Source organism: Urtica dioica, chromosome 4, assembly GCF_054948205.1.
Source record: "Urtica dioica subsp. dioica isolate 48M chromosome 4, U.dioica_male_clone48M_v1_H2, whole genome shotgun sequence".
NCBI classification, from domain to species: Eukaryota; Viridiplantae; Streptophyta; class Magnoliopsida; order Rosales; family Urticaceae; genus Urtica; species Urtica dioica.
In genome coordinates, this window is record NC_142759.1 from 11,343,015 (window position 1) to 11,364,626 (window position 21,612).

Sequence of the window (21,612 nt, forward strand, 5' to 3'; positions counted from 1 at the left end):
CTTGTGGTCATTTATCTATAAAATAATAGGTTTTTAAATAAATAAATAAAAAATCAAATTTGGGTTTCTTATATTAACTTTTTAGAAAAATGAGGCATAAATTATAAAGCAAAGAGGACTCTTTAAATTTAACGCCTAAAATGATTGCTTATGTCGCTTAAGGCAAGAGCCGACTCTGAACGAGTTTAGGATTGACATAAAAGTTACTTCTTATCGTTACGTAAAACAATCCAAAATTCTCTTGTTATCGCATTCAAGCGAAATCATTATCAAGCACATACAATTTTGCATGTTTGGTTGTCGCTGCCACTACCGGGCTTCAATCAAATAGGTTGTCCTTCTTTGATATCGACATTCAACTTTATCGTTTTTATCTCCAGAAAACCATATATACTATTTCTTTCCGGTTTGTATATCTCCAGAAAATCAAATAGGTTGCACATGATGTTTATCCCTGTTTGTATATGCAACATGATGATATCGAGTGAATTTATTTCCGGTTTACAAGCATCAACTCACTCGCCATTTAATTATTCAATATAACAATTTATTTGTTATTCTTTCTTGATGTTTAGCAATTTATTTTGTAAACATCAAGGAAAATATTTTCTATATTTTGATATATACTATTTTCGCGATAAAAAAATTAAATACGTTTGTTTTTGCAATAAAAAACACTATTAAATAGAATATTCACTAAAGAAAATATAAGTAATAGATAAATAAGTAATATTCACTGAAGGAATTAATTTATGTTCCGAAGTCAGGCATGTTATAAAAAGACACGTACGAATAGTACGATCGTTGAAGGCCCAAACAGCAGTGGAACTATTCAATAAATAAGAGAAGATTAATTGCCAAATTAATTACGAGCATATCTTTTTTGGATTTTATTCAATTATGTGCTTGAAAGTTGAAACAAGCTGCTCGCATTTAATAACACTAACAATTCAAAGCACCTAATAAATTATTCGGACTGAAATATCCTAAACAGTTTAGATGTAAAAAAATGAGAACCAACTATATAAAAATAAACTTAACAACAATTTTAAACTGATACGGTTTTAACTAATCAAATTTAACGGAGAAGCTCCGCAAATAGTTTATTTGGAGACTCTAATTTATATATTGAAAAATACGGTGTTTATTTTTACATGATTTTGTCTTTATTTCAAATAAATGATTTTATAAAAATATTTAAGTGAAGACCCGAACTAAAAATATCCTCCTCTAGAGCCTACACATTTCGTTTTAACAATTTTAAATTTCTCAAAAAGAACTAAAAATGACAAAGACCATTTCTCTTCTTTCAATCAAAAGCACGTCGTTTGTAATTGTAGCTGCTTTTACTCTTCGCTTTATAATGTCATTCGTTCGTCCATATTCAGCATGTGCACTAAAAAGTCTTTAAACTTTACTTTTATGATATTTGTATTCAAGCATAAGCCACGACAAGCAAAAATTGCCTTCACTTTTGTATGTTTCAGTATAAATAGTGAAGAAGCAGTGACTGAGTTTCTTTGCAACGAACTAAAATAGAGTTTCCAAAAAAAAAAAAAAAAAAGAATAAGAAGAGAAATGAGTGCGATATTATTGTCAGAGTCGAGAAACGGTGTGAGCATTATTATTTGGGCGTGGATTGTGGTTGTGGCGTGCTTTATGATCGGTGGCACAGCCTCTTCGAAATGTGAATTCCAAGCCATCTTCAACTTCGGCGACTCAAATTCCGACACCGGCGGATTTTGGGCCGCTTTTCCGGCACAGTCCAGCCCATTTGGAATGACCTTCTTCCACAAGCCCGTTGGCCGAGCCACCGATGGAAGGCTATTCATTGATTTTCTTGGTACGTTAAACTCTATATTATTCCTCTCTCACATCTTTAAACCCATAATACCATAACAACCTTATCCTCAGATATATTATAAGATAAGATTTCTTCCTTAGGTTTGATTTAAGACAAATAGGCCAAGCTGGCAAAAGAGTAGATGAGTCATACTCAAGTATGGATTTTCCTTGTTGTATTAGACAATAATGTGACGTGTGGGCTTCAAAGAAAGCCTTAGGTTCAAAATTTTGAATTATCTACTTAAAACGTTCGGCAAGGGTTTTTTTTTTTTTTTTTTTTCATTAGTTAATACCATTCGTTATTCTATTGTTATTTGACTTATTTGTGATTTGCCTCGCTCTTTCTTTCTTCCTATATTTCTTTATTTTTTCCTCAAACACCTCCCTCTTTCTGAGCATGTCAATCAATACAATAGTGACTATTGCTTACTCTCAAATGATTTCATCTACGATAAAATAGTATTATATTTGTAAGTGTAGCAAATAAGGTTCAAGTATTATTTTTTAAATATTAACATTAAATTAGAAATAGGTTTTTATGGATAATTATAAATAGTTTAATATTGAAAATTAAATGAATTTTCTTGTGTATAAGTTTATTGGTTATAATTCTATTCTTTTATAAATGAATAAAAAATTAATAAAGATGAACTAAATATTTAAAAAAATATATAAATTTGGTATGAATTTTAAAATATTTTATTAAGAAATATGTGAAAAAATAATCATATAGGAGATTTTCATCTTCTATATTATGTGCGATAGTTTTTTTTTTCATCGACTCAGAACTTCATGAAACCTCAAAATGGCCACCCAAAAAAGCTTGAAAATCAGCGGAAAGCAAATTTGGTCTCCACTCTCCCGAAACAGATTGAAAGAGAGCCCATTTTCCCAACCTATCCGCGCGGCGTCCGAATTACACATCCAGGAGATTTCATCTTCTATACGTGTGATAGTTAGTCCAGTTTATATGTGTGAAAAATTCAAAATCAAAATATATATAAATCTACTTAAAAATGCCTTTGACGCATATTTTTTAAATAAAAAATTGTTAACTAAGATCGGTCTATCCAAATATATGTACAGTTATGTGTATGACTAGAATTGGAACAGAATAATAATATTTAGTTACACATAAAAAAAGGTCCATTAAAAAAATAATCAACTTAAACGTTTGACATTGCTAAATAGTCAACGTTTGGTAAATCTTAGGTAAATAGTCACTTTTAGACATAAATCTTAAGTAAATAGTCACTTTATATATCAAACGTTGGTTATTTACCTAAGATTTACGTCTGAAAGTGACTATTTACCTAAGATTTATCCGACGTTGACTATTTAGCGATGTCAAACATTTAAATTAGCTATTTTTCTAATTTTATGTAAAAATGACAAAATTAAACATGTACAAAGCTCATTTTGGCCACATTTTCTAGGTACATAAATTGAAATAATATAGTATAAGAAGTTCATAAATGAAGAGCTAATGTTTGCATACAATTTTCATAACCAAAAGAAAATGAAAACATTTGAAGACATTGTGAAACCAAAACTTCACCTTGAATATAATAATATAAAAACTGATACATTCTAAAACATTTGACGGACAACTTTTTATAGAGGCAAATATATACATATATATATTATAAAAGCTTGTTATACGATACTGTGCAAATTATTCCAATAATCACTTCAATTTTTTAAATTTCTTTTTATTTTTATCTTTAATTTTAACATTTATATTTATATTTTAAAATAAAAGACATAATGCAAGTAAAAAAAAAAAATGGTGCCATGCGCCATGGGCACTACTTAAGAACTAGTTAGATACTAAAGGACGACCATGTATTAAATACGTACTTTTTTAAAGTAAAAATACGCACTTTAAGTTCAAATTTATTTCCTGAGCAGAAAAAAAAAAGCCGATAGAATACGTTAAACAAGCTTTGTACTGATTAAAATATGGTGTCCAAGTAAGCATGCACTGTTCTAAGGTCTCCAATAGAGTAAAACTTAAGATAAAAACAAGTGACAATATATAATAGTCATATTATAAGGATTGATATTACTAGGTAAAAAAAAATTATTAATGTAAATGAAAAAACGATTTCTGAAAATTTTGATAATATTGCAGCTCAGGCGCTAGGATTTCCATTTATTAGCCCATATTTGCAGTCAATTGGGTCAAACTATGTTCACGGAGCTAATTACGCCACGCTGGCATCGACTGTGCTCCTTCCAAACACTTCATTGTTTGTCACTGGAATCAGTCCCTTCTCTCTTGCCATTCAGCTCAACCAAATGAAGGACTTCAAGCTCAGAGTTGAACAATACTCATCTGATCCACAAGGTTTTCTTTTCATTAATTGATACTTTGTTGTGAATCATCACTCTAATTTGGGTTTTATTTTGTGCATAGAATCTAAAAGACTTCCTTCTAAGGACGTGTTTGGAAAGTCAATATACAGCTTCTATATTGGTCAAAACGACTTCACTTCAAACTTGAATACAATTGGTGTAGAAGGAGTGAAGCAATATCTACCTAAAGTGGTTGACCAAATTGCCAGCACCATCAAGGTTAGCTTGTTTTCCCTCTCATGACCAGCTTGTCTTAATAATCCGGAATCGAAATCTCAAATATATATTATGTTGTTTAATTATTATTTTGTTCTAAGTCAACAAATATATTTTCGACGATGAACATTTAGCGGCTTAACTTATAAGGGCAATAAAGGCAAGTTTGAGTTTTAAAGTTTTATATAGTAGTTCCTACTACTTTTCATGACTAGTCTGTTTTGGCCTCGGCATAATCGAAGATTCTAGTCACGACTTAATTCTCTGGTTTGGATGGAAGACAAATTTGTTCCGTCGGAATGCCTAGATTATTAGTTGTACACAAAATTCATTTTTTATATATTTATTATTATTTGCACAAGAACAACCAAATTTTGTTTCTTAATATAAATAAAGACAATTTTGAGTTTTAAAAAAATTTAGTTGTCAAAAGATTATTGGTTGTATGATACAATTCTGCAAGCCCTTTTAATATATATTTAAATTAATTTTTATAATAATTAAAAAAAAACGGGAACATATAATTCCGGCTATTTTCAAGACTAGCCCAGGTCGTGACTAAAATATTTTGTTTTCCGGTTTGGATCCATCTAAAAACGCTAAAGATTAGTTGTACACCGATTGAAACATTCAAGTTTTTTTTTTAATTGCACAAAAACAACCAAACATTGTTACTTGTACAAACTTTCTTATTGTTGTAATTTATGAAAAAAAAAAAAAATTGGAAGCAAAATGATAACATTTGGGGAAGTGTAGGAGATATATGCAATAGGAGGAAGAACATTTTTTGTTCTGAACATGGCACCAGTGGGTTGTTATCCGGCCTTATTGGCTTCCATTCCTCACCAAAGCTCGGAGATTGACCCTTTTGGCTGCTTAATCCCTCACAACGACGGAGTTATTTACTACAACAATTTGCTGAAGAAAGCCCTTGAGTTGACTAGACATTCTCTCCCAAACGATGCCAAAGTCATTTACGTCGACATTTTCTCGATTATGCTCGAGCTCTTTCGTCATCCCACATCTCACGGTACGTACTATTATGCGCTCACATAACCTAAGAGGACAGAACGTAAGTTCTTCCTCTAAAAATACTCTTGAATAACCTAACAAGTTTATTTGCAATCTGTTTTTGTGACAATGACATAAAAAAATTGACTTAAATAAACAAATCTATATATAACTAACTTAGGTTAGAATAAGGATGAGAAATCGTGTGTATCTTTGCGCCTTCAAAGCCCATTTAGGTTCAAAAGATTGTTCAAATCTCGACGTTGTCATGCATTTTTGGGTGTCGCGGCACTTTTCAAGACACCTCACAAAAAATTCACTAGAAATACTACAAAATAATATGCCTTTGTACATGCATTATTATGGAAAAGGAAATACAATGACGATGTAGCAACACACACGATAATATGATACTTATTAGTGCAAAACAAGTGGGTTTTGATACGAGTACCCATTTGTAAGATGGTATGTTTCTGCGCCCTATTCCAAATTTATTGTCAAAACCAATGCTCATTTTTAATATTAAATTATATGTAAATGTGAGATATTATTATAACAAAATAATGAAAAATGCAAAGTCTATTATTGTAAGAGAATAGACAGTAAATGTTGTTTTACAAAAATAAGCATGCGAATCCTTGTTGCACCTAGGAGTAGTTTTTCTAGCAAATGAAGGATTCTAATTTGGTTCTATAATGATGAATAAATAAATAACAATAGCTAACATATATTTCAAAATTTGGTCATACACGAAGGATTAAACATACATTAAAAAAATGAAACTGCAAGAACAATGTTTTTAAAGTGTAAGATTTTCAAGATTGTGATTTTTTAAATCCTTCAAAAACAGTTTTTATTTTTAATTTATAAACAGTTATTTGACATCATTTTCTTGATAAATGAAACAGTTAACAATATATAAAATTAAATGGAGCAAACAAATTTGTTTAAACAATTTGTAAACATAAAAAAATGATTGTTTACCAATTAAAAAATATTGTGATAAAATTTGAAACACGCAGTCTTGCAATAAATTTTAAAAATATACCATCACATACAATTTTCACAAAATAAAAGGTGAATAAATTATAACCAAAATTTTTGTAAAAGAAAAACAAAATAGTTAGTTTCCCACAACGCCGCGATATTTCATATAGAACATACAAGATTAGAAATTAGTATTCAGAGTTGTATATCTCTGACGGTACTCATGATAATGCAATTTTTTATTTCGCAGGGCTAAAATACGGTCCGAGAGCTTGTTGTGGCTATGGTGGTGGTGCCTATAACTTTAACCCAAAATTATATTGTGGTAACACCAAATTAGTTGAAGGGAAGAATGTGAGTGCACAAGCTTGTAGTGACCCATACAACTATGTGAGTTGGGATGGGATTCATGCATCCGATGCTGCTAACAAGATCGTCGCCAATGCCGTTCTCACCGGCCATTATTTTGATCCACCTTTTCCCTTGAACCAACTATGTGACCTTCAACCTATAGGCTGAAGAATAATCTTAATGTTTAGTGGGAAATCTATAATGTATCGAGCTTTAATGATACTTCAATTTTCAATGATAAAAATATGAAGTTTGGACCATCTACCAATCCAATATATTAAAGATAAACGTCTTCTTACCATTTGATTGACGATAGTGACGACACTTGATCCTAAGTCAACAAATGGATTTTCGACGAAGAACATTTAGCGGATCAACTTATAAGGGCAGTGAAGGCAAGTTTGAGTTTTAAAGTTTTATTTAGTAGTTCCTACTATTTTTCATGTCTAGTCTGTTTTGGCCTCGACATGATCGAAGATTTTAGTCACGACTTAATTCTTTGGTTTGGATGGAAGAAATATTTGTTCCGTCGAAACGCCTAGGATTAGCTGTACACAAAATTCAGTTTTTATTTATTTATTTATTACTATTTGCACGAGAACAACCAAATATTGTTACTTAATAGATAAAGGCAAGTTTGAGTTCAAGAAATTTAGTTGCCAAAAGATTATTGGTTGTATTATACAATTCTGCAAGCCCTTTTAAAATATATTTAAATTAATTTTTATAATAATTATAAAAAAACGAAAACATATAGTTCCGGCTATTTCCAAGACAGAAATACTAAGATAATACAATGGTTGGGTGAACAGAAAGACATCGGATGACTTCAAAAAATGGACAACCAGATGTTCCGGTGACTCAAACCAAAAATTTTGGTTTTGTAGAGGAACCGAAAGTTTCCAAAAATACCCAGCAGCGTTCCTTTTGGGGTGTATTGGGAAGTTTCAAATCTGCAAGTGTCATGCGATATGTTGGAGCGCACAATTAATCCAAATATTAGGGGCTTCACACAGGTCTTCAAGAGTTGTATAAAAATTAACAGAAAATTGGAATAAACCTATAACAGAAGTGATCCAAAACTAAACTGAACCGATTATATACGATTATGTAACAAAAGGGCATATATGATATAGTGTTTTAGTTGTTAAGAGATTTTGTTGTTATCCCGAGGTTCATGGATCAAATCGTATACTTAGCATTCCTTTCATATATTTACTAGTGTTAATGCGATTTCTCGAATAACATTCATGAGACACGCGTCGGGGTGCGAGCTTGCGACGTGTCTCGATCTAGTGTTGTCGGAGTCACGTTTCCTCGGGTCTCGAAAGAGTGGTGAAGGTTTGCTTCCTCTTGAGAGTCTTTCGGATCGGTGATTATGTTCTCCTCGCCTTCTTCATTATTTTCTTCGGATTTCTCGCCTTCTCTTCGTTATCTTTTCTTTGTCTTGACTCTTTCTTCTCTTCTTTCCGTCTTCGTCTTTGTGTTTTTCTTGATTTTTTCTCCGTCTTCGTCTTTATCTTTTTCTTGATCTTTTTCTGTCTTTTGGGCGTATTAAGTGCTTTGAGAGCATTTGGAGCTTTGTGGTTCTTTTCCTTTTGAATTTTTTGGGTATCTAGAAATAAATATTTTGCTTTTGTATTGGGTTTTTCGTAGAGAGAGAGAGAGAGAGAGAGAGAGAGAGAGAGAGGGAAATGAAGAGATAGAAGTTGTAGTTTTTTTATTTCCTTAGACTTGGTTTTTTTCTTCTACGTCATGGATGATATTTATAGAAAGGGTTAGTTGTCTCAAATTGTGGTTTCACACTTGTGGAAGCATTATGGGCTCAGAGACCTTAGAGGCTATGCCTTCAGAGTAGTTTGTGGCTCAGCGTTCAGAGCCGCTTGTGAGAACATTGGGGGCTCAGAGCTGTTAGAGGCTCTACCTTCAAAGACATTTGTGGCTCATCCTTCAGGGCCGTTTTGCGGCTCAACATTCAGAGCCGTTTGTGAGAATATTTGGGGGCTCAGAGCCGTTAAAGGTTCTGCCTTCAAAGCCGTTTATGGCTCAGCTTCCAGGGCCGTTTTGCGGCTCAGCATTCAGAGCCGCTTGTAAGAAAATTAGGGGCTCGGAGCCGCTAGTGGCTCTGCCTTCAAAGTCGTTTGTGGCTCAGCCTCTAGGGCCGTTTTGAGGTTCAGCGTTGAGAGTTGCTTGTGGGAACATTAGGGGCTCAGAGCCACTAAAGGCTTTGCCTTCAAAGCCGTTTTGCGGCTCAGCCTTCAGAGCCGCTCGAGTCTTTGGATATTTTTCTTGTCGTTTTTGCTCTAGGGACGTCGTTTTTATCTTGTGAAAAATAACAGCGTAACATTAACCTCCAGTTTCTTATGCGACTCGTCGCACGGGAAAATTAACTGTCTTGAATAATACACATGTATATATATATATATATATATATATATATATATATATATATATATATATTGTTTTTGAATTCTATCTTGAGCTCCTTTCGCTGATTGTCGTAGCTTTCCCATGCCTGTACCCCATTTTCTTTTATATATATATATATATATATATATTTGTATGTATGTATATATATATATATATATATTTGTATGTATATATATATATATATATATTTGTATGTATGTATATATACACATTTACATATATTTTCTGAAATAGACATTTTTTTTTATTTTTTTTTTGTAGATGCACGTGAGTGACTTTTACTCATCTAGTACTTCTTTTTCCACACTTCTCATTTCTTTTTCTTTTTTTTTTAATTCTTTTTTTATTTAGTGGTCTCTTTCTTTTTTTTCTTTAATTCGTTTCTTTCAAAAATAAGGAAACATAAAGGAAAACCCATTTCTCTCATTGATGTCCTTCAACCAACAAGGGGTCAACGGGCCCACCAACCCCGACAATGTTGGCCCTCCAAATTCACGTGATTTCCCCGAGCCTTTATTTTTTTCTCCAGAGAGTTACTTCACCATCGATGAAATTTCTAATACTCTTGACTTTGAAGAGAATATTGAGAAACTTTCTCTTTCTCTAAGTAAAGACAGGGACTTTAAAGATTATTTATTTGACAGTCTTGATGAGCCGGAGATCGTTCCTTCGGTCGAGGGTGCGGTATTGTCTTCAAGTAGCGGTGACCACTTGCTGGTCTCGGGTGTTCCTTATGGTGGGGCCCTGGTGCGACGAGGGAGTTCCGGGTCTAGGCTTAGGACCGCGGGAGTCGCCTCGGTCTAAGGCTTCGGCCTCGGGGCCTCCTTGTTGCGGTGATTCGCGACTTCCAGATCTCGCCAACGGGGTTGCATTGCGAGGGCCGAGGACCGTCGACTCGGGCGGTGGTGGAGTTAGTTGGGACGTCGTAGGTCGGTGCGAGGAAGATCAAGTGGTTGTGGCTCCCGGTGTAGAGAAGGTTGCAGGTGGGGGCTCGGCGTGCGTGGGCGGTTCCGTTCCTCGCGATTTTCTGGTGATTGGTGCTCTACAAGGTGGTTCGCAAGTTGGCGGGGCTCCGTCGAATGAGCTAGGGGATTCGGCGAGGTCACCGGTCGGAGTTGTCGACTCGACGGGCTCCGGCTTTGGTTGTTTGACACATGGAAGTGTGGTTCTTCGAGACCGTGGTGCAAGAGCCTTGGCGGCGTCCAAGAGTGAGGCGTCCGCAAACAAGGTTGACGAGGGCGAGGCCAACAAGGCGGCGCGTTTTGACTCTGATTTTGACGAGGCGGAGGTCCTGGTATCTCTTAGCTGTCCCTCCGTGGTACCGCGTCTCCCGCGGTTTCGGGGAGCATCGGGTCCTCTTTGGCGACAAAACTACAGGGTGTCGAAGCACTCGGTGATGCCCATGGACCGTGGATTGTGAACTCGTCCTCCCATTCTGCGCCGAAGGGTCCGAGCATTGTCAAAGATGTAGACGTTTTTTCCCTCGGGGTGGGTTCTGTTGATGGTCTAGGTGCGGCTGCCCCTTGCGGTGGTGCGGGTGTGGTGATATGTGACGATGATTTGGTCAAAGAATTGATTCCGAGTGAGGATATCCTGGAGACCGAAGAGTATGCGAAGCGGTTAAAGGCCCACGTCGAAGGACCGTTCTTCGGTCTTGATGTGATGAGTGTGACGACTCTACGGCGGATCGAGATCTTCCGAGAGCGGTTCGGGATTCCGCCGGGTATTTCCATCATCGTACCTTCGGTCACTGATGTCCCAAGCCAGCCCCCGCCCGGTTACACCGCCGTCTACGCTGATAGCTTGAAATACGGTCTTCGATTTCCTGTGCATCCCCTTATCCAATCGTTCCTTGAGAGGACTGAGTTGGCCCCAGGGCAACTAACCCCAAAGAGTTACTTGATCATGATTGCTTGCTATGCCATTTGGTCTCGGAAGAAGCATAGAGAGATGTCTATTATTGATATTCTCAGGTTAATGACTTTGGCTCGGAACCCCCACACCAAAGGGTCATTTTTCTTTCGGAACAGGAACAAGAATGGGAAGACGCTTGAGGACCTTCGGGATAAGGACATGGGTTGGCCGGACGAGTGGTTTTACACCCGTCTTAATTATTTTGGAAAATTCTCTGGTAGGTGTGCTTCGATCTTGACAACTTGTTCGGGATTGTTGTCGTCGAGTATCACGGAGGAGACACTTGATGCTCCCACTTTCTCCGTGTCGGCTTCTTCCCCTGGGTCCAAATCTCCGAACGTTTGAGCTTTGTCGATCTTGTTTGGAAGGTCTTCTTCGACCTGGTATATAGCTCCTATTATCTTGTCACATTCCCCAGTAGCGTCGATTTTCTTGTTGCGTGACCCTTGAACATAGCACATCCTTGCATCGGTATGATTTCCCTTCATTATTCCAACTCCTGACGGTGTTGGGAACTTCATGAGGAAGTGGTATGTCGAGGTGATGACGTGAAGTTTATTAAGCGTAGGCCTGCCTATGATGATGTTGTGGGTGGAAGGATGGTTTACGATTAAGAAGTTGACCAATCGCGTGGTTTGGGCTTCCCCATCCGTTCCGAAGGTAACATGGAGATTTACGGAACCCTCTGTGTAAACACGTTCTGAGGTGAATTCGAAGAGCGGGATCTTTACTGGGGTTGGATGAATTTTGCCAAGGCCATCCGTTCAAGGGTCGTTTTGAACAAGATGTCGGCTGAGCTCCCGTTGTCAATGAGGATTCTTTTCACCATGTTGTTGGCAACCTGTGCTTTAACAACGATCGCATCGTTATGCGGGTGCATCACTCGGAGAGCTTATTCCTCTATGAAGTGGATTGTTTCGCAGGGAGTGGTCGGCCATTTGCTTTCTGTAAGGTTGATATGATGAGAGTAAGCTTCCCCAGTCGCTGCTCGTGCTTAGTTTTTTCGTTCATGTACAGTGTCCCCTGTCTCAAGTCCACCAAAAATGGTTGTCACGATGTTAAACGGAACAGTTACCGTGGCACCACGGTTGTCGTTATTGGTGGCGGGCCTTTTCCTGCAGTCTTGTTGCTTGTTGGCCTGGGTGGTCTGTCTCCTTTCAGCGGCGTCTGGGTTGGCGACCATCAATAGGACGAAGTTTTTTAATTCTCCGCCCTGGATGAGGTCCTCGATCTGTCTTCTGAGTTGAATACAGTGGGTGGTGAGGTGGCCTTGATCTTTGTGGAACTCACAATACTTCCTTTTGTCTCGTGTGAACAGGTCTTTGTACATGGGCAGCGGGTCTGTGAACATGTTTCTGTGTAATGAAAGGATCTTGTCAAGCGTAGTTTTGAGCCTAGTAAAGTCTGCGTTTCTTTGGAATCTCTCAACCAGGAGAGGTCACGAGTTTGACGGTGGACGAATGTTCAAGACCGCGGTTGTGGTATTCCGACTCCTATTGCTTTGCGAATCGATGTCGAATTCCTCTTCTCTCCGACGACTTCCCCTTTCGCCGTTTTTTCGACTGTAGAGATATTCCTTGACGGAGATATGCTGGGTGACACGAGTGATGAGTTCTGACATAGTCTTTGGTCATTGCTTCACCAGTGATATTAGAAAATTGTTGAATCTGAGCCCATCAATAAAGGCAAAAATGGCGTCGCTGTCATCGTAATCATCTACCTTGTTTGACTCTTCGATGAATCTGTTTAAGAAGCGCTGAAAGGTCTCGTGGTTCCCTTGCTTGATTGTTAGGAGGTACGACTTTTCTTTCATTCGAACGCGTGATACGACAAAATGCGTGAGGAATTTTTCTTGAAGGTCTTCAAAGGATTGGACTGATCCCCGTTTTAGCATTTGGAACCATTCGAATGCGGTTCCAGTGAGCGTTAGGCAGAACGCTTGGCACATTGTCGAGGGTGCCTGTCCTGCCATCTTCATATTTGTTTGGTATTGGTGGATGCGGTAGAGCGGGTCGGTGCTCCCATCATAAAGCGCCATGGTGGGTGGACGAAAGTTTCCCACTGCGTCTTCGGCGATCACGTTTGCAGAAAACGGTGAGGCTACGCCTTCGATCATGCTTCTTACGATCGGGGTCTTGGTCTGTGCTGCCTGCAACTCTCGGATTTCCTCTCTAAGTACGTTGAACATGTTAGTTACTTCTTCGTTTCCGGCTTGGGTAGCGGTAGGTGTAAATCTGGTAGTGCGTCCTCTCTCGTTTGAAGCTTGATCGATTAGAGTGACACGTGCTGCGGGCGGCGTTGCCCTTGTCGGAGGGGCGACCTCTAGTGGGCCGCGTGCTTCAGGGGCGGCTTGGTGTCTTGTGATCTCCCCGGGCATTGAGGTGACGTCTCAGATCCAGATTGGGCTTTAGGCGTCCTGGCGACCTCGCACGCCGGGGGAATGAAAACCTTTTGACGTTCCCACTGGCTGCTATCTATTCTCCTTGTCCCAATCGATCAAAACCAGACGTTCGTGATTCGGCTCTGGCTCCTGTTGCGAAGCGAGCTGCTTGAGGGATGTGTTGTTGGGGACGCGGGTCCCTCTCTCTCGATTTGGTCGACGTCTGAGTGTTGCGGTGCGCGTTGATCTTGGTCCCGTGCGGTTCTCCATTCCGCCTGGTGGTGGCGGGTGATGTCTCGAATACTTGGGTCAGGCGCGTCGTCTTTGTTGTTGGGTTCCGCGTTGGGTATTTTCTCTTGCTCGCGCTTTTGACCCTCTGAGTGGGCGTTTTGTGGGTGCCCTTCTCTTGCTTGGGCATGTAGTGTCATGGCCCTCTCCTCTCGGTCTCTGCCAAACTCGCTTGCCAGTAGGAAAATGCTATTCTCGAGGCGCTTCATGCGATCGTCCCGCTCAACGAAGACGGTGTCGGGGGCAAGATTTCTCATGTCGGTAGTGTTTAGGTGTGGTGGTGGAGCGGTGCCTGCTCTCGGGACGGCACTCGGTGGCGAGGTTTCTTGTGTCTGACCGTGCCTAACTTGAGTTCGGACCCGTGTGTGAAGTGCTACGCTTTCCGCCCTTTGAGGGGCATTGCTTCCGGACGTGACGGCGCGGTTGGACATCTTGGGGAGATTTCCTTGCGGCGTCGCTTGAGTTAGAATTCCTAGCTGTACGTGAGCTTTCCTTCGGGGACGAAAATAATTGCCGGCGGGAATATCGTGGTTGTTCTCGAGATTCCCTCCTTCTAGCGTCAAAATGTTAATGCGATTTCTCGGATAACATTCACGGGACACGCGTCGGGGTGCGAACTTGCGACGTGTCTCGATCTAGTGTTGTCGGGGTCACGAAAGAGTGGTGAAGGTTTGCTTCCTCGAGAGTCTTTTGGATCGGTGATTATGTTTTTCTCGCCTTCTTCATTATTTTCTTCGTATTTCTCGCCTTCTCTTCGTTATCTTTTCTTTGTCTTGACTTTTTCTTCTCTTCTTTCCGTCTTCGTCTTTGTGTAGGAATTGTAAATTAGTCAACTTTTTGTAAATTCTTTGTAAATAGCCAAGTTGCATATGTGACATCCTATTAACTGCTTATTTTTTTTTTACATGTTTACCCTTTATTAATTTCGGTCAAGTGTTTCAAATTAGGTAGTTATATTTAGGGATATAAGCCACAAAAACATAAGCATTTGCATTTTAGCCAACGTTTTGTAAATTTTTCGTAAATAAACATAAATGTTTCGTAAATAGCCAAAAATATGACATAACCAACGTTATTTACACATGTTTACTAAAAATTTACTATGTGTGTATAGATTTACGTGGCTATTTACCAAAAATTAATGAAACGTTGACTATTTAGAAATTTCTAACGTTTTATATGGCTAGATAGCCACTTTGAAACCGATTAAGAAGTTTCAAACGTGAGAATTTGAAATTTTCCAGCAAAATTTGAATTTTTCTAGCCGCTTGTTTTTATTTGATTTGGCTTCTAATTTCGGAAATTAGCAGTAAATAACAATCTCGGATATTTTTTCCATTTATTTGCAATCTGTTATTTATTTTCGGAATATTTCTTAATACCATTTTTTGCCTCCATTTAGACATTCAAATTCTTGAATTCCTTTTCAGCGTTCTTGCTAAAATTCCAGGATTTTAGAACGTCCAAAACAATCTTAAAAATTCTTTTCTCACTGTTTTCCAAAACCAACTAATCCACAATGGATGATGGATCGTCCTTTTCACTCATTGAATCAGGTATGTATTTTTGTTCTCAATTATGGATACTTGTTTAGATTACGGCACGCTAATTTTTTTGTTTTTTTTCAGTGAAATTTGTATTTTCAGTTTGTTTACACAAATATATATGTAAATATGCTTACATTTTACAATGCATTTATAATGCTTAATTTACTACATTTCATTGTAAATACATATTTACACAATTTGATTCTAATTAATTTTTGATTTTTTTGTAGGCTCGTATACTGTGATCGAGACTGAACCCGACGGTACTTTTAGGTACTTCTTTCTTGCATTTGGTGCTTCGGTAAAAGGATTTCAATTTTTCCGTCGGTAATATTCGTGGATGGTACTTTCTGAAAGGAAAATCTCATGGTACCTTTAACCAAAACGTGTAAAAGAGTAAATATCTAAACTATTTACAATCATCACTTTTAACTAAAGAACAAACTGAGAAAAAAATTTCAAGATCAATAAATTTCCAGATTTACAAACTCATACCGAAACAAAATTTACAAACCCATTTCAATCTTTCACTCGAAACCCATTTTCACACCTTTAAAAGACATCCATTTTCATTTTCCATTTCGTCCCCAAACAATCGAAACTCAAAACTGTAACCCACTTCCCGAAATAAAGCAAATGGTTTCCGATGAAAAAAATTTCATCAAAATTCTTAAAAAAATGTTGTCGCATGTAAGTAAATCGTTCATGGGCTGAAAATAATGGATATGAATTGGTTGAGTTATAAGAGTTTTTTTCTATCCGGTAAATAATGGACGGGAATTGGCTGAGTTATAAGACTTTTTTTTTTATTGGGTTATAAGAGTTTTTTTCTATCCCATAAATAAGATATCCTGACTATTTACAGGATATTAATAAAAACGTAGGCTATATTACAAAATACTATAACATATATGGTTGTATAGCTTAATAACCCTTCTTTTTATGTCCTTTGTGAAATTATGTATCCAAGTTACGGTTGCTTTATATTTAACATATCGATTTTTAGTCTTCTTGTTAGCCTTTTTGTGTTTGTGTGACCGTTGTACTAAACACATTACACAAGGCAAATGGCGTGGGCAACGTTGACTTTTTGGTGCATTGGAAACCCCATGGACGACCTTTAAAAATTGTTTAAATTCTTGAAATACATATCATAGAGTTGACTTAACAGTATGGAACACCTAGTGCATTTGCTTTAACAACCCAATGCCATCAATTTCCCATCCAATAATCGGCCTTGACTTAAAACAAAGAAAACAAATCAATAAAGACTCTCTTTATGCTACCAAAAGTTTTTAGTTTTTTTTTTTTTTTTTTTTTTTAACTCGCAAGCTACCAAAAGTTGAGTATTGATGTAACTATATATATTTGAATGACCAAAAGTTTAATATTATGTGGTGGACTTTAAGTAAACTCCCAATAATACTAAATAGCTTATATAGTTGGCATGTCCTTTTTCTTTGTGGGCTAGCTTTGTTTGCTTGTGGGCATAGTAGAAACGAAAACTAGTCACAGATTCTTTTCTTCCTTTTTAAATATTAATAAAAAATCCGGGCTTAAAACGCTAAAGAAACAATTAGTATATTACACTATTGTGGTTCTTCTACCAACTTAGATTCTCCTTACACATATTTATTTAGTGCACTATAGAGGCAGAATAGTTAAATGGAGCAACATAAGTTAAGATCACATTGAATGGAAAAGTACTTTTAATACTCCTAATTGACATTTTATTTGGTGACTAATTAAATTTGGCATAAATATATCAGGTGCGGTAACTGTATGATGATTTCTAAATTAAATCGAAATTTCAATTACTTGCTAAAATCACCGGGGTATCGTGGATAAACCAATTTTCGAAAAATATCAGTGTCTCTAATTATGCTATTCAGATTTTGAGCTAACTTCGGTGAAAATCAAAGAAAACAATATTCAGTATTTTGGTAAAATCGAATCACTAAATTTAAACTTTGGTATCACTATATGAAACATGGCTTTGCTTTCAATCACAATATGAAATGAGTCTGCTTTGGTAAATTAAACAGATAAAGAAATACACGAGAGAGAGTGTGCATGAATGTTGATTTCTTTTTTCCTTTCATTTGTGTAAAAGTAAAACTAAGGAAACACCGTATCGGTGTAATATTTTCACTTGGGTGAAAAGTGAGAAAAAAAAAAAGAATATACACAACAGATACAAAGAGAATAAATTAAAAATGGAAAAGAAAGAATAAAAACAAAAATCATCCAATGACATAAACATCCTCAATCCCGGGCTGAGTTCGAATGGTTAAAGCAGAGGGCAATTTAGCAGAAGAACCAACGTGAAACGTGCCAAACGACACGCCGTTTTCGGATTCTCTTTCCATCGTCCTCAACCTCTTCCTCTTCACTCCCTTGGAAATCGCCAAAACGACCAAACCAATCAAAACGACACCGACGAACCCTCCTCCGAACCCTATCACCCACCATTTCAAGTACCTCCTCTTCTTCCTCTTCGCCGGCGATGGAGATTCCGATTCCGATTCCGACGGAACGACGATCGAGAATCTCCCTTGCCGCCGCGTCGCGCACGTGTTCCCTCTCGCCGCGCCTTCGATCACGAACGCTCCGTCGTCGCCGAACCGCACGCACTTCCGAAGAGCGGTGTCGTTTTCGCTCTTCGCTAGGTCGCGGAACTTCACCGAGATCGGTCTCCCTCGGACGGCGAGGCTGATGGTCCTCTTCCCGGCGCTCGGAGAAGAGTCGTAGACGGCGAATCCGATCACCGGAGCGACGAGAGAGTGGTTAGGGACGGCGTAGAACAGAGAGGACCAGTTTCCCAAATCCTCGTAGACTATGGCGAGCCTCTTCGAGAACGGACTCGGAATCACGTTGGGAGGGATCGCAAAGGAGCTGAAATTGGCTCCTCTGGTTCGGAATCTCCCGCTTCGAAGCCTCACGAAGCTCGCTCGCATTCCGGTGAAGTTCGACGGCAGAGAAACGCCGTACAGAGTCCCGGTCCGAGGATTGGCCACGGACTCGCTCGCTCGCTCGCGGAAAAACTCGCTCAGCGAATCGGGATCGTAGTGACGGCCTTGCGATTTTGCTGTGATTGTCGAGATTGTGAGTAGTGTAATAATCGCGAGGGGATTGAAGAATCCCATTTAGCAAGTTAATTGCGCTATGATCGCTCCGATAATGGGTTTACATGGTTTCGGTGACCCATTGAAAGAAAGAATAATCAGATGAGTGGATAGGATATACACATTGTAGAGGTTGTAAAGTGGATGGTTATTATTTTTTATTATGTATATATATATTATAAATGGTATAATTAAGTGGGGATTAAAGGGGTAGCCATGTTAGACTGGCACCGAAGAGGAAAGGGTCGTCGATGAGTTGTTTCTATTGATCTTTTGTGATCTTTCCTCTTATGATTTGTCTTCAGTTGGGTTAGTTGGAGAGAGAGAGAGAGCTATTAGTAAGGGAGGAGGGAAGGAAGAGAATAGTCCTCGAGAGAAGACGAAAGCCAAGCACATTCATGTATTAATGGCTATTTTAAGTAAAAGTCATTTGGGAGCCTCATCGATTAAAGGAAAACCAAAATAATGAAATAAATAATGAATAAAAAAGAAATAACAAACATAATTTTTTTTTTTTTTGAGAGAATAACAAACATAAATTAAACTACCTCTTTTTAGTTAAGTGCACTTAAGTTAGTAGGCGGCGTTAAAAACATATTGATTTTTCAACAATAATCAAATACTTGTATTTGTAACTATAAAATATTTAATTTCATCTATACATTTTCTTTATATGAGTTTTAGTTTTAATAACACTGTTTAGTCCTGCTATTCATATGCTATGATACGAATATATCATATCAATTTGTTTGCCTATTAATCATGAAATTTGTCGTCACGGTACAGAACGGGAGCAACGTACGTAAACAAACAGTGTCATCCATGGAGTAGCTCTTGTAATTGAAATTTATACACGTTTCTTTAACTCTCTATAATTACTTATATGATTAAATAATCATAAAGAAAATACAATTTTGTTTGGTGTTCTTATCAATGTTACAAATTGTTAACCTGAAAAAGTGGTACAACAATTGTCATGTAAGGAACGGTATGGTCCGAGAACTCAGTCCCGACCACATATAGGTTCAAGGTAGAATTTTCTCTAAATACAAACGAATATAGTAAAAGAGATAATGTAAACGAGGAGGTGACCGCACTCTTGACGAGCTGCCTACTTACTCGCGTTGCGGGATTAGGTCATGACGTAGTTCAAGAATGTAAATGAGGGTGCTTGTTGATAGGTGAAATTTCCGGCCTCCCCCTCGTTGTTGCTTTGCTTCTCTTTTTTATAGAGCCGACTTTTGAGATCATAGGGTGTTCAAACCCATGATGTGATAGTTATTTTGTAACTTCCCCTTTCTTTTTGTGAGTTAATGGTTATTTTACATAACTACTTAGTAGTTATTTTTACTAAAGTAACCGTATGATTTTAAATCATGATACGACCGTGTCTTCTTATTTTTACGACGAGTGTATAACCACATGCTTAGAGGGTCCGAGAACATGGGTCCGAGCACATGTTCAGAGGGTATAAATTGACTTTTTATTATGAAGGCAAAAATGTAATTTTTTTGGCATTTTACAAATTCAAGTAACTAACTAAGAAATTAACCATAACTCCAAAGAAATGTTACAAACTATATAAAGCTCAAATAAAAGTTTATATATATCACAAGTTTTGAGTAACAATACTAGATGACCTAGTGGGTTACACTTATATCTCTACGTTAAAATTTTAGCTCATATATAATTACTAATAAAATATTCAAATATATAATTATTAATAAAATAATCAAATCTAAGACGAGACTCATGTATCATACTAGGTGAGAGTTAAGCATGCGTTGAACTATTTCTTTAGTGAAAATTTAAGGGTCAAGCGGCTAAATGGCCAAATAGAACTTAAGGATTTGCAAAATAGCCAAAGTTTATCAAGTATAAGCAAAATAGCCAAGCTGCGATTATTAATCCAGGCAGGATTAAATTTAATCCACACAAAATATCGGGATTAAATTTAATCCAGGCAGGATTAATTTAGTCCAGGGATGAGAGTAATGGCTATTTTGGTTAACCTAATGAAACTATGGCTATTTTGCAAAACCCATAGTTTGAATTGGCTAGTTCATGCCATTTTTCCAAAATTTAATAGTCTGACTACAATTTTATTTGATGGTAATTATTTTATATAGTTTTTTTTGCAATAATAAGTTTGACTTAATTATTTTATATTAAAAATTTTAAAAAAAATAAATGAATTTGTTGTAGCTAATCAATTTTCATTTTTTTAAAATATCTAAATTAAAATTTTATTTTATTAAAAAAAGTCCAGTAGTATATCGAAACTAATTAACTAACATAATCAGTTAACTTAATTTATTTAAGTCCGATTGACTATTTTTACTCTTTTTTAGAATAATTAAATTAACCGAATAGTTAATTAATTAACTTCAGCCTAATGAATTATTTTCTTAATAAAATAAAATTTTAACTATTTTTTTTAAAAAAAGAGTAAACTTTTGATTTATTGGTAAAATATGTGTTTATATTTAGGATGTTTACTGATTTTTTTTTACAATTATTTAATAATTTATAATTATTATATTTTTAAAATTAACCTGCGACCAATTTAATTACAAATCATATATGTGCTTAAAAGTTAAAATCAGTAGGAGGAGGATCAATAATTTATTAATTGTTGACATCCGAATTATCAATTGATATTAACTGTTTATATCCGAATTAACCATTGATATCAGCTGTTGACATTTATTGTTGAGAGTAAAATTTTATTTTTTGTAAAAATTAAATTAATATTTTTGTACAAATTGTGTTTTTGGTGAAAAAAAATAAAGCAACGACAAATGAGTCAATTTCTTATTAATATATAACGTCGTCTCGAGAGATTGTGTAGGATGAAAGTGATGACCATTGAGTGCCCTCAAAAAAAAAAAAAAAGTGATGACCATTGAGCCTTAGGCCTCCATTGAGGCAACCATGAACCATGTACTAATTTATGGGCTTTTGATGACGTGATTACCCTAGGCCTCCATTGAGGCAACCATGTATCAATTTATGGGGTTTTAATGACGTGATCGACTCAAAGATTAGAGTTGCCCGCAAAAGTATGCATGTGTTCGGGTCCGGCTTTAAGCATCATAATATCGATTACGTCGAAACCTCGTCGAAAGATTTTCAATTGTAAGGTTAATGAGAACAAGTA

General features: G+C 36.9%; 2 protein-coding genes across 2 annotated transcripts; one reads left to right on the top strand and one right to left on the bottom strand.

Moving 5' to 3' along the window:
• Positions 1-1,390: 1,390 nt before the first annotated feature.
• LOC149400401 (GDSL-like Lipase/Acylhydrolase superfamily protein) lies at positions 1,391-7,250 on the top strand. Its single transcript, XM_089610293.1, has 5 exons — positions 1,391-1,843; positions 3,980-4,195; positions 4,265-4,422; positions 5,176-5,449; positions 6,668-7,250. The coding sequence occupies exons 1-5, from the start codon at positions 1,579-1,581 to the stop codon at positions 6,934-6,936; spliced, it is 1,182 nt and encodes a 393-aa protein (XP_089466419.1). The 5' UTR covers positions 1,391-1,578; the 3' UTR covers positions 6,937-7,250.
• Positions 7,251-17,306: 10,056 nt separating this feature from the next.
• On the bottom strand, positions 17,307-18,820 carry LOC149400402 (uncharacterized). Its single transcript, XM_089611224.1, has one exon. The coding sequence runs from the start codon at positions 18,471-18,473 to the stop codon at positions 17,571-17,573; it is 903 nt and encodes a 300-aa protein (XP_089467350.1). The 5' UTR covers positions 18,474-18,820; the 3' UTR covers positions 17,307-17,570.
• Between the last annotated feature and the right edge of the window lie 2,792 nt (positions 18,821-21,612).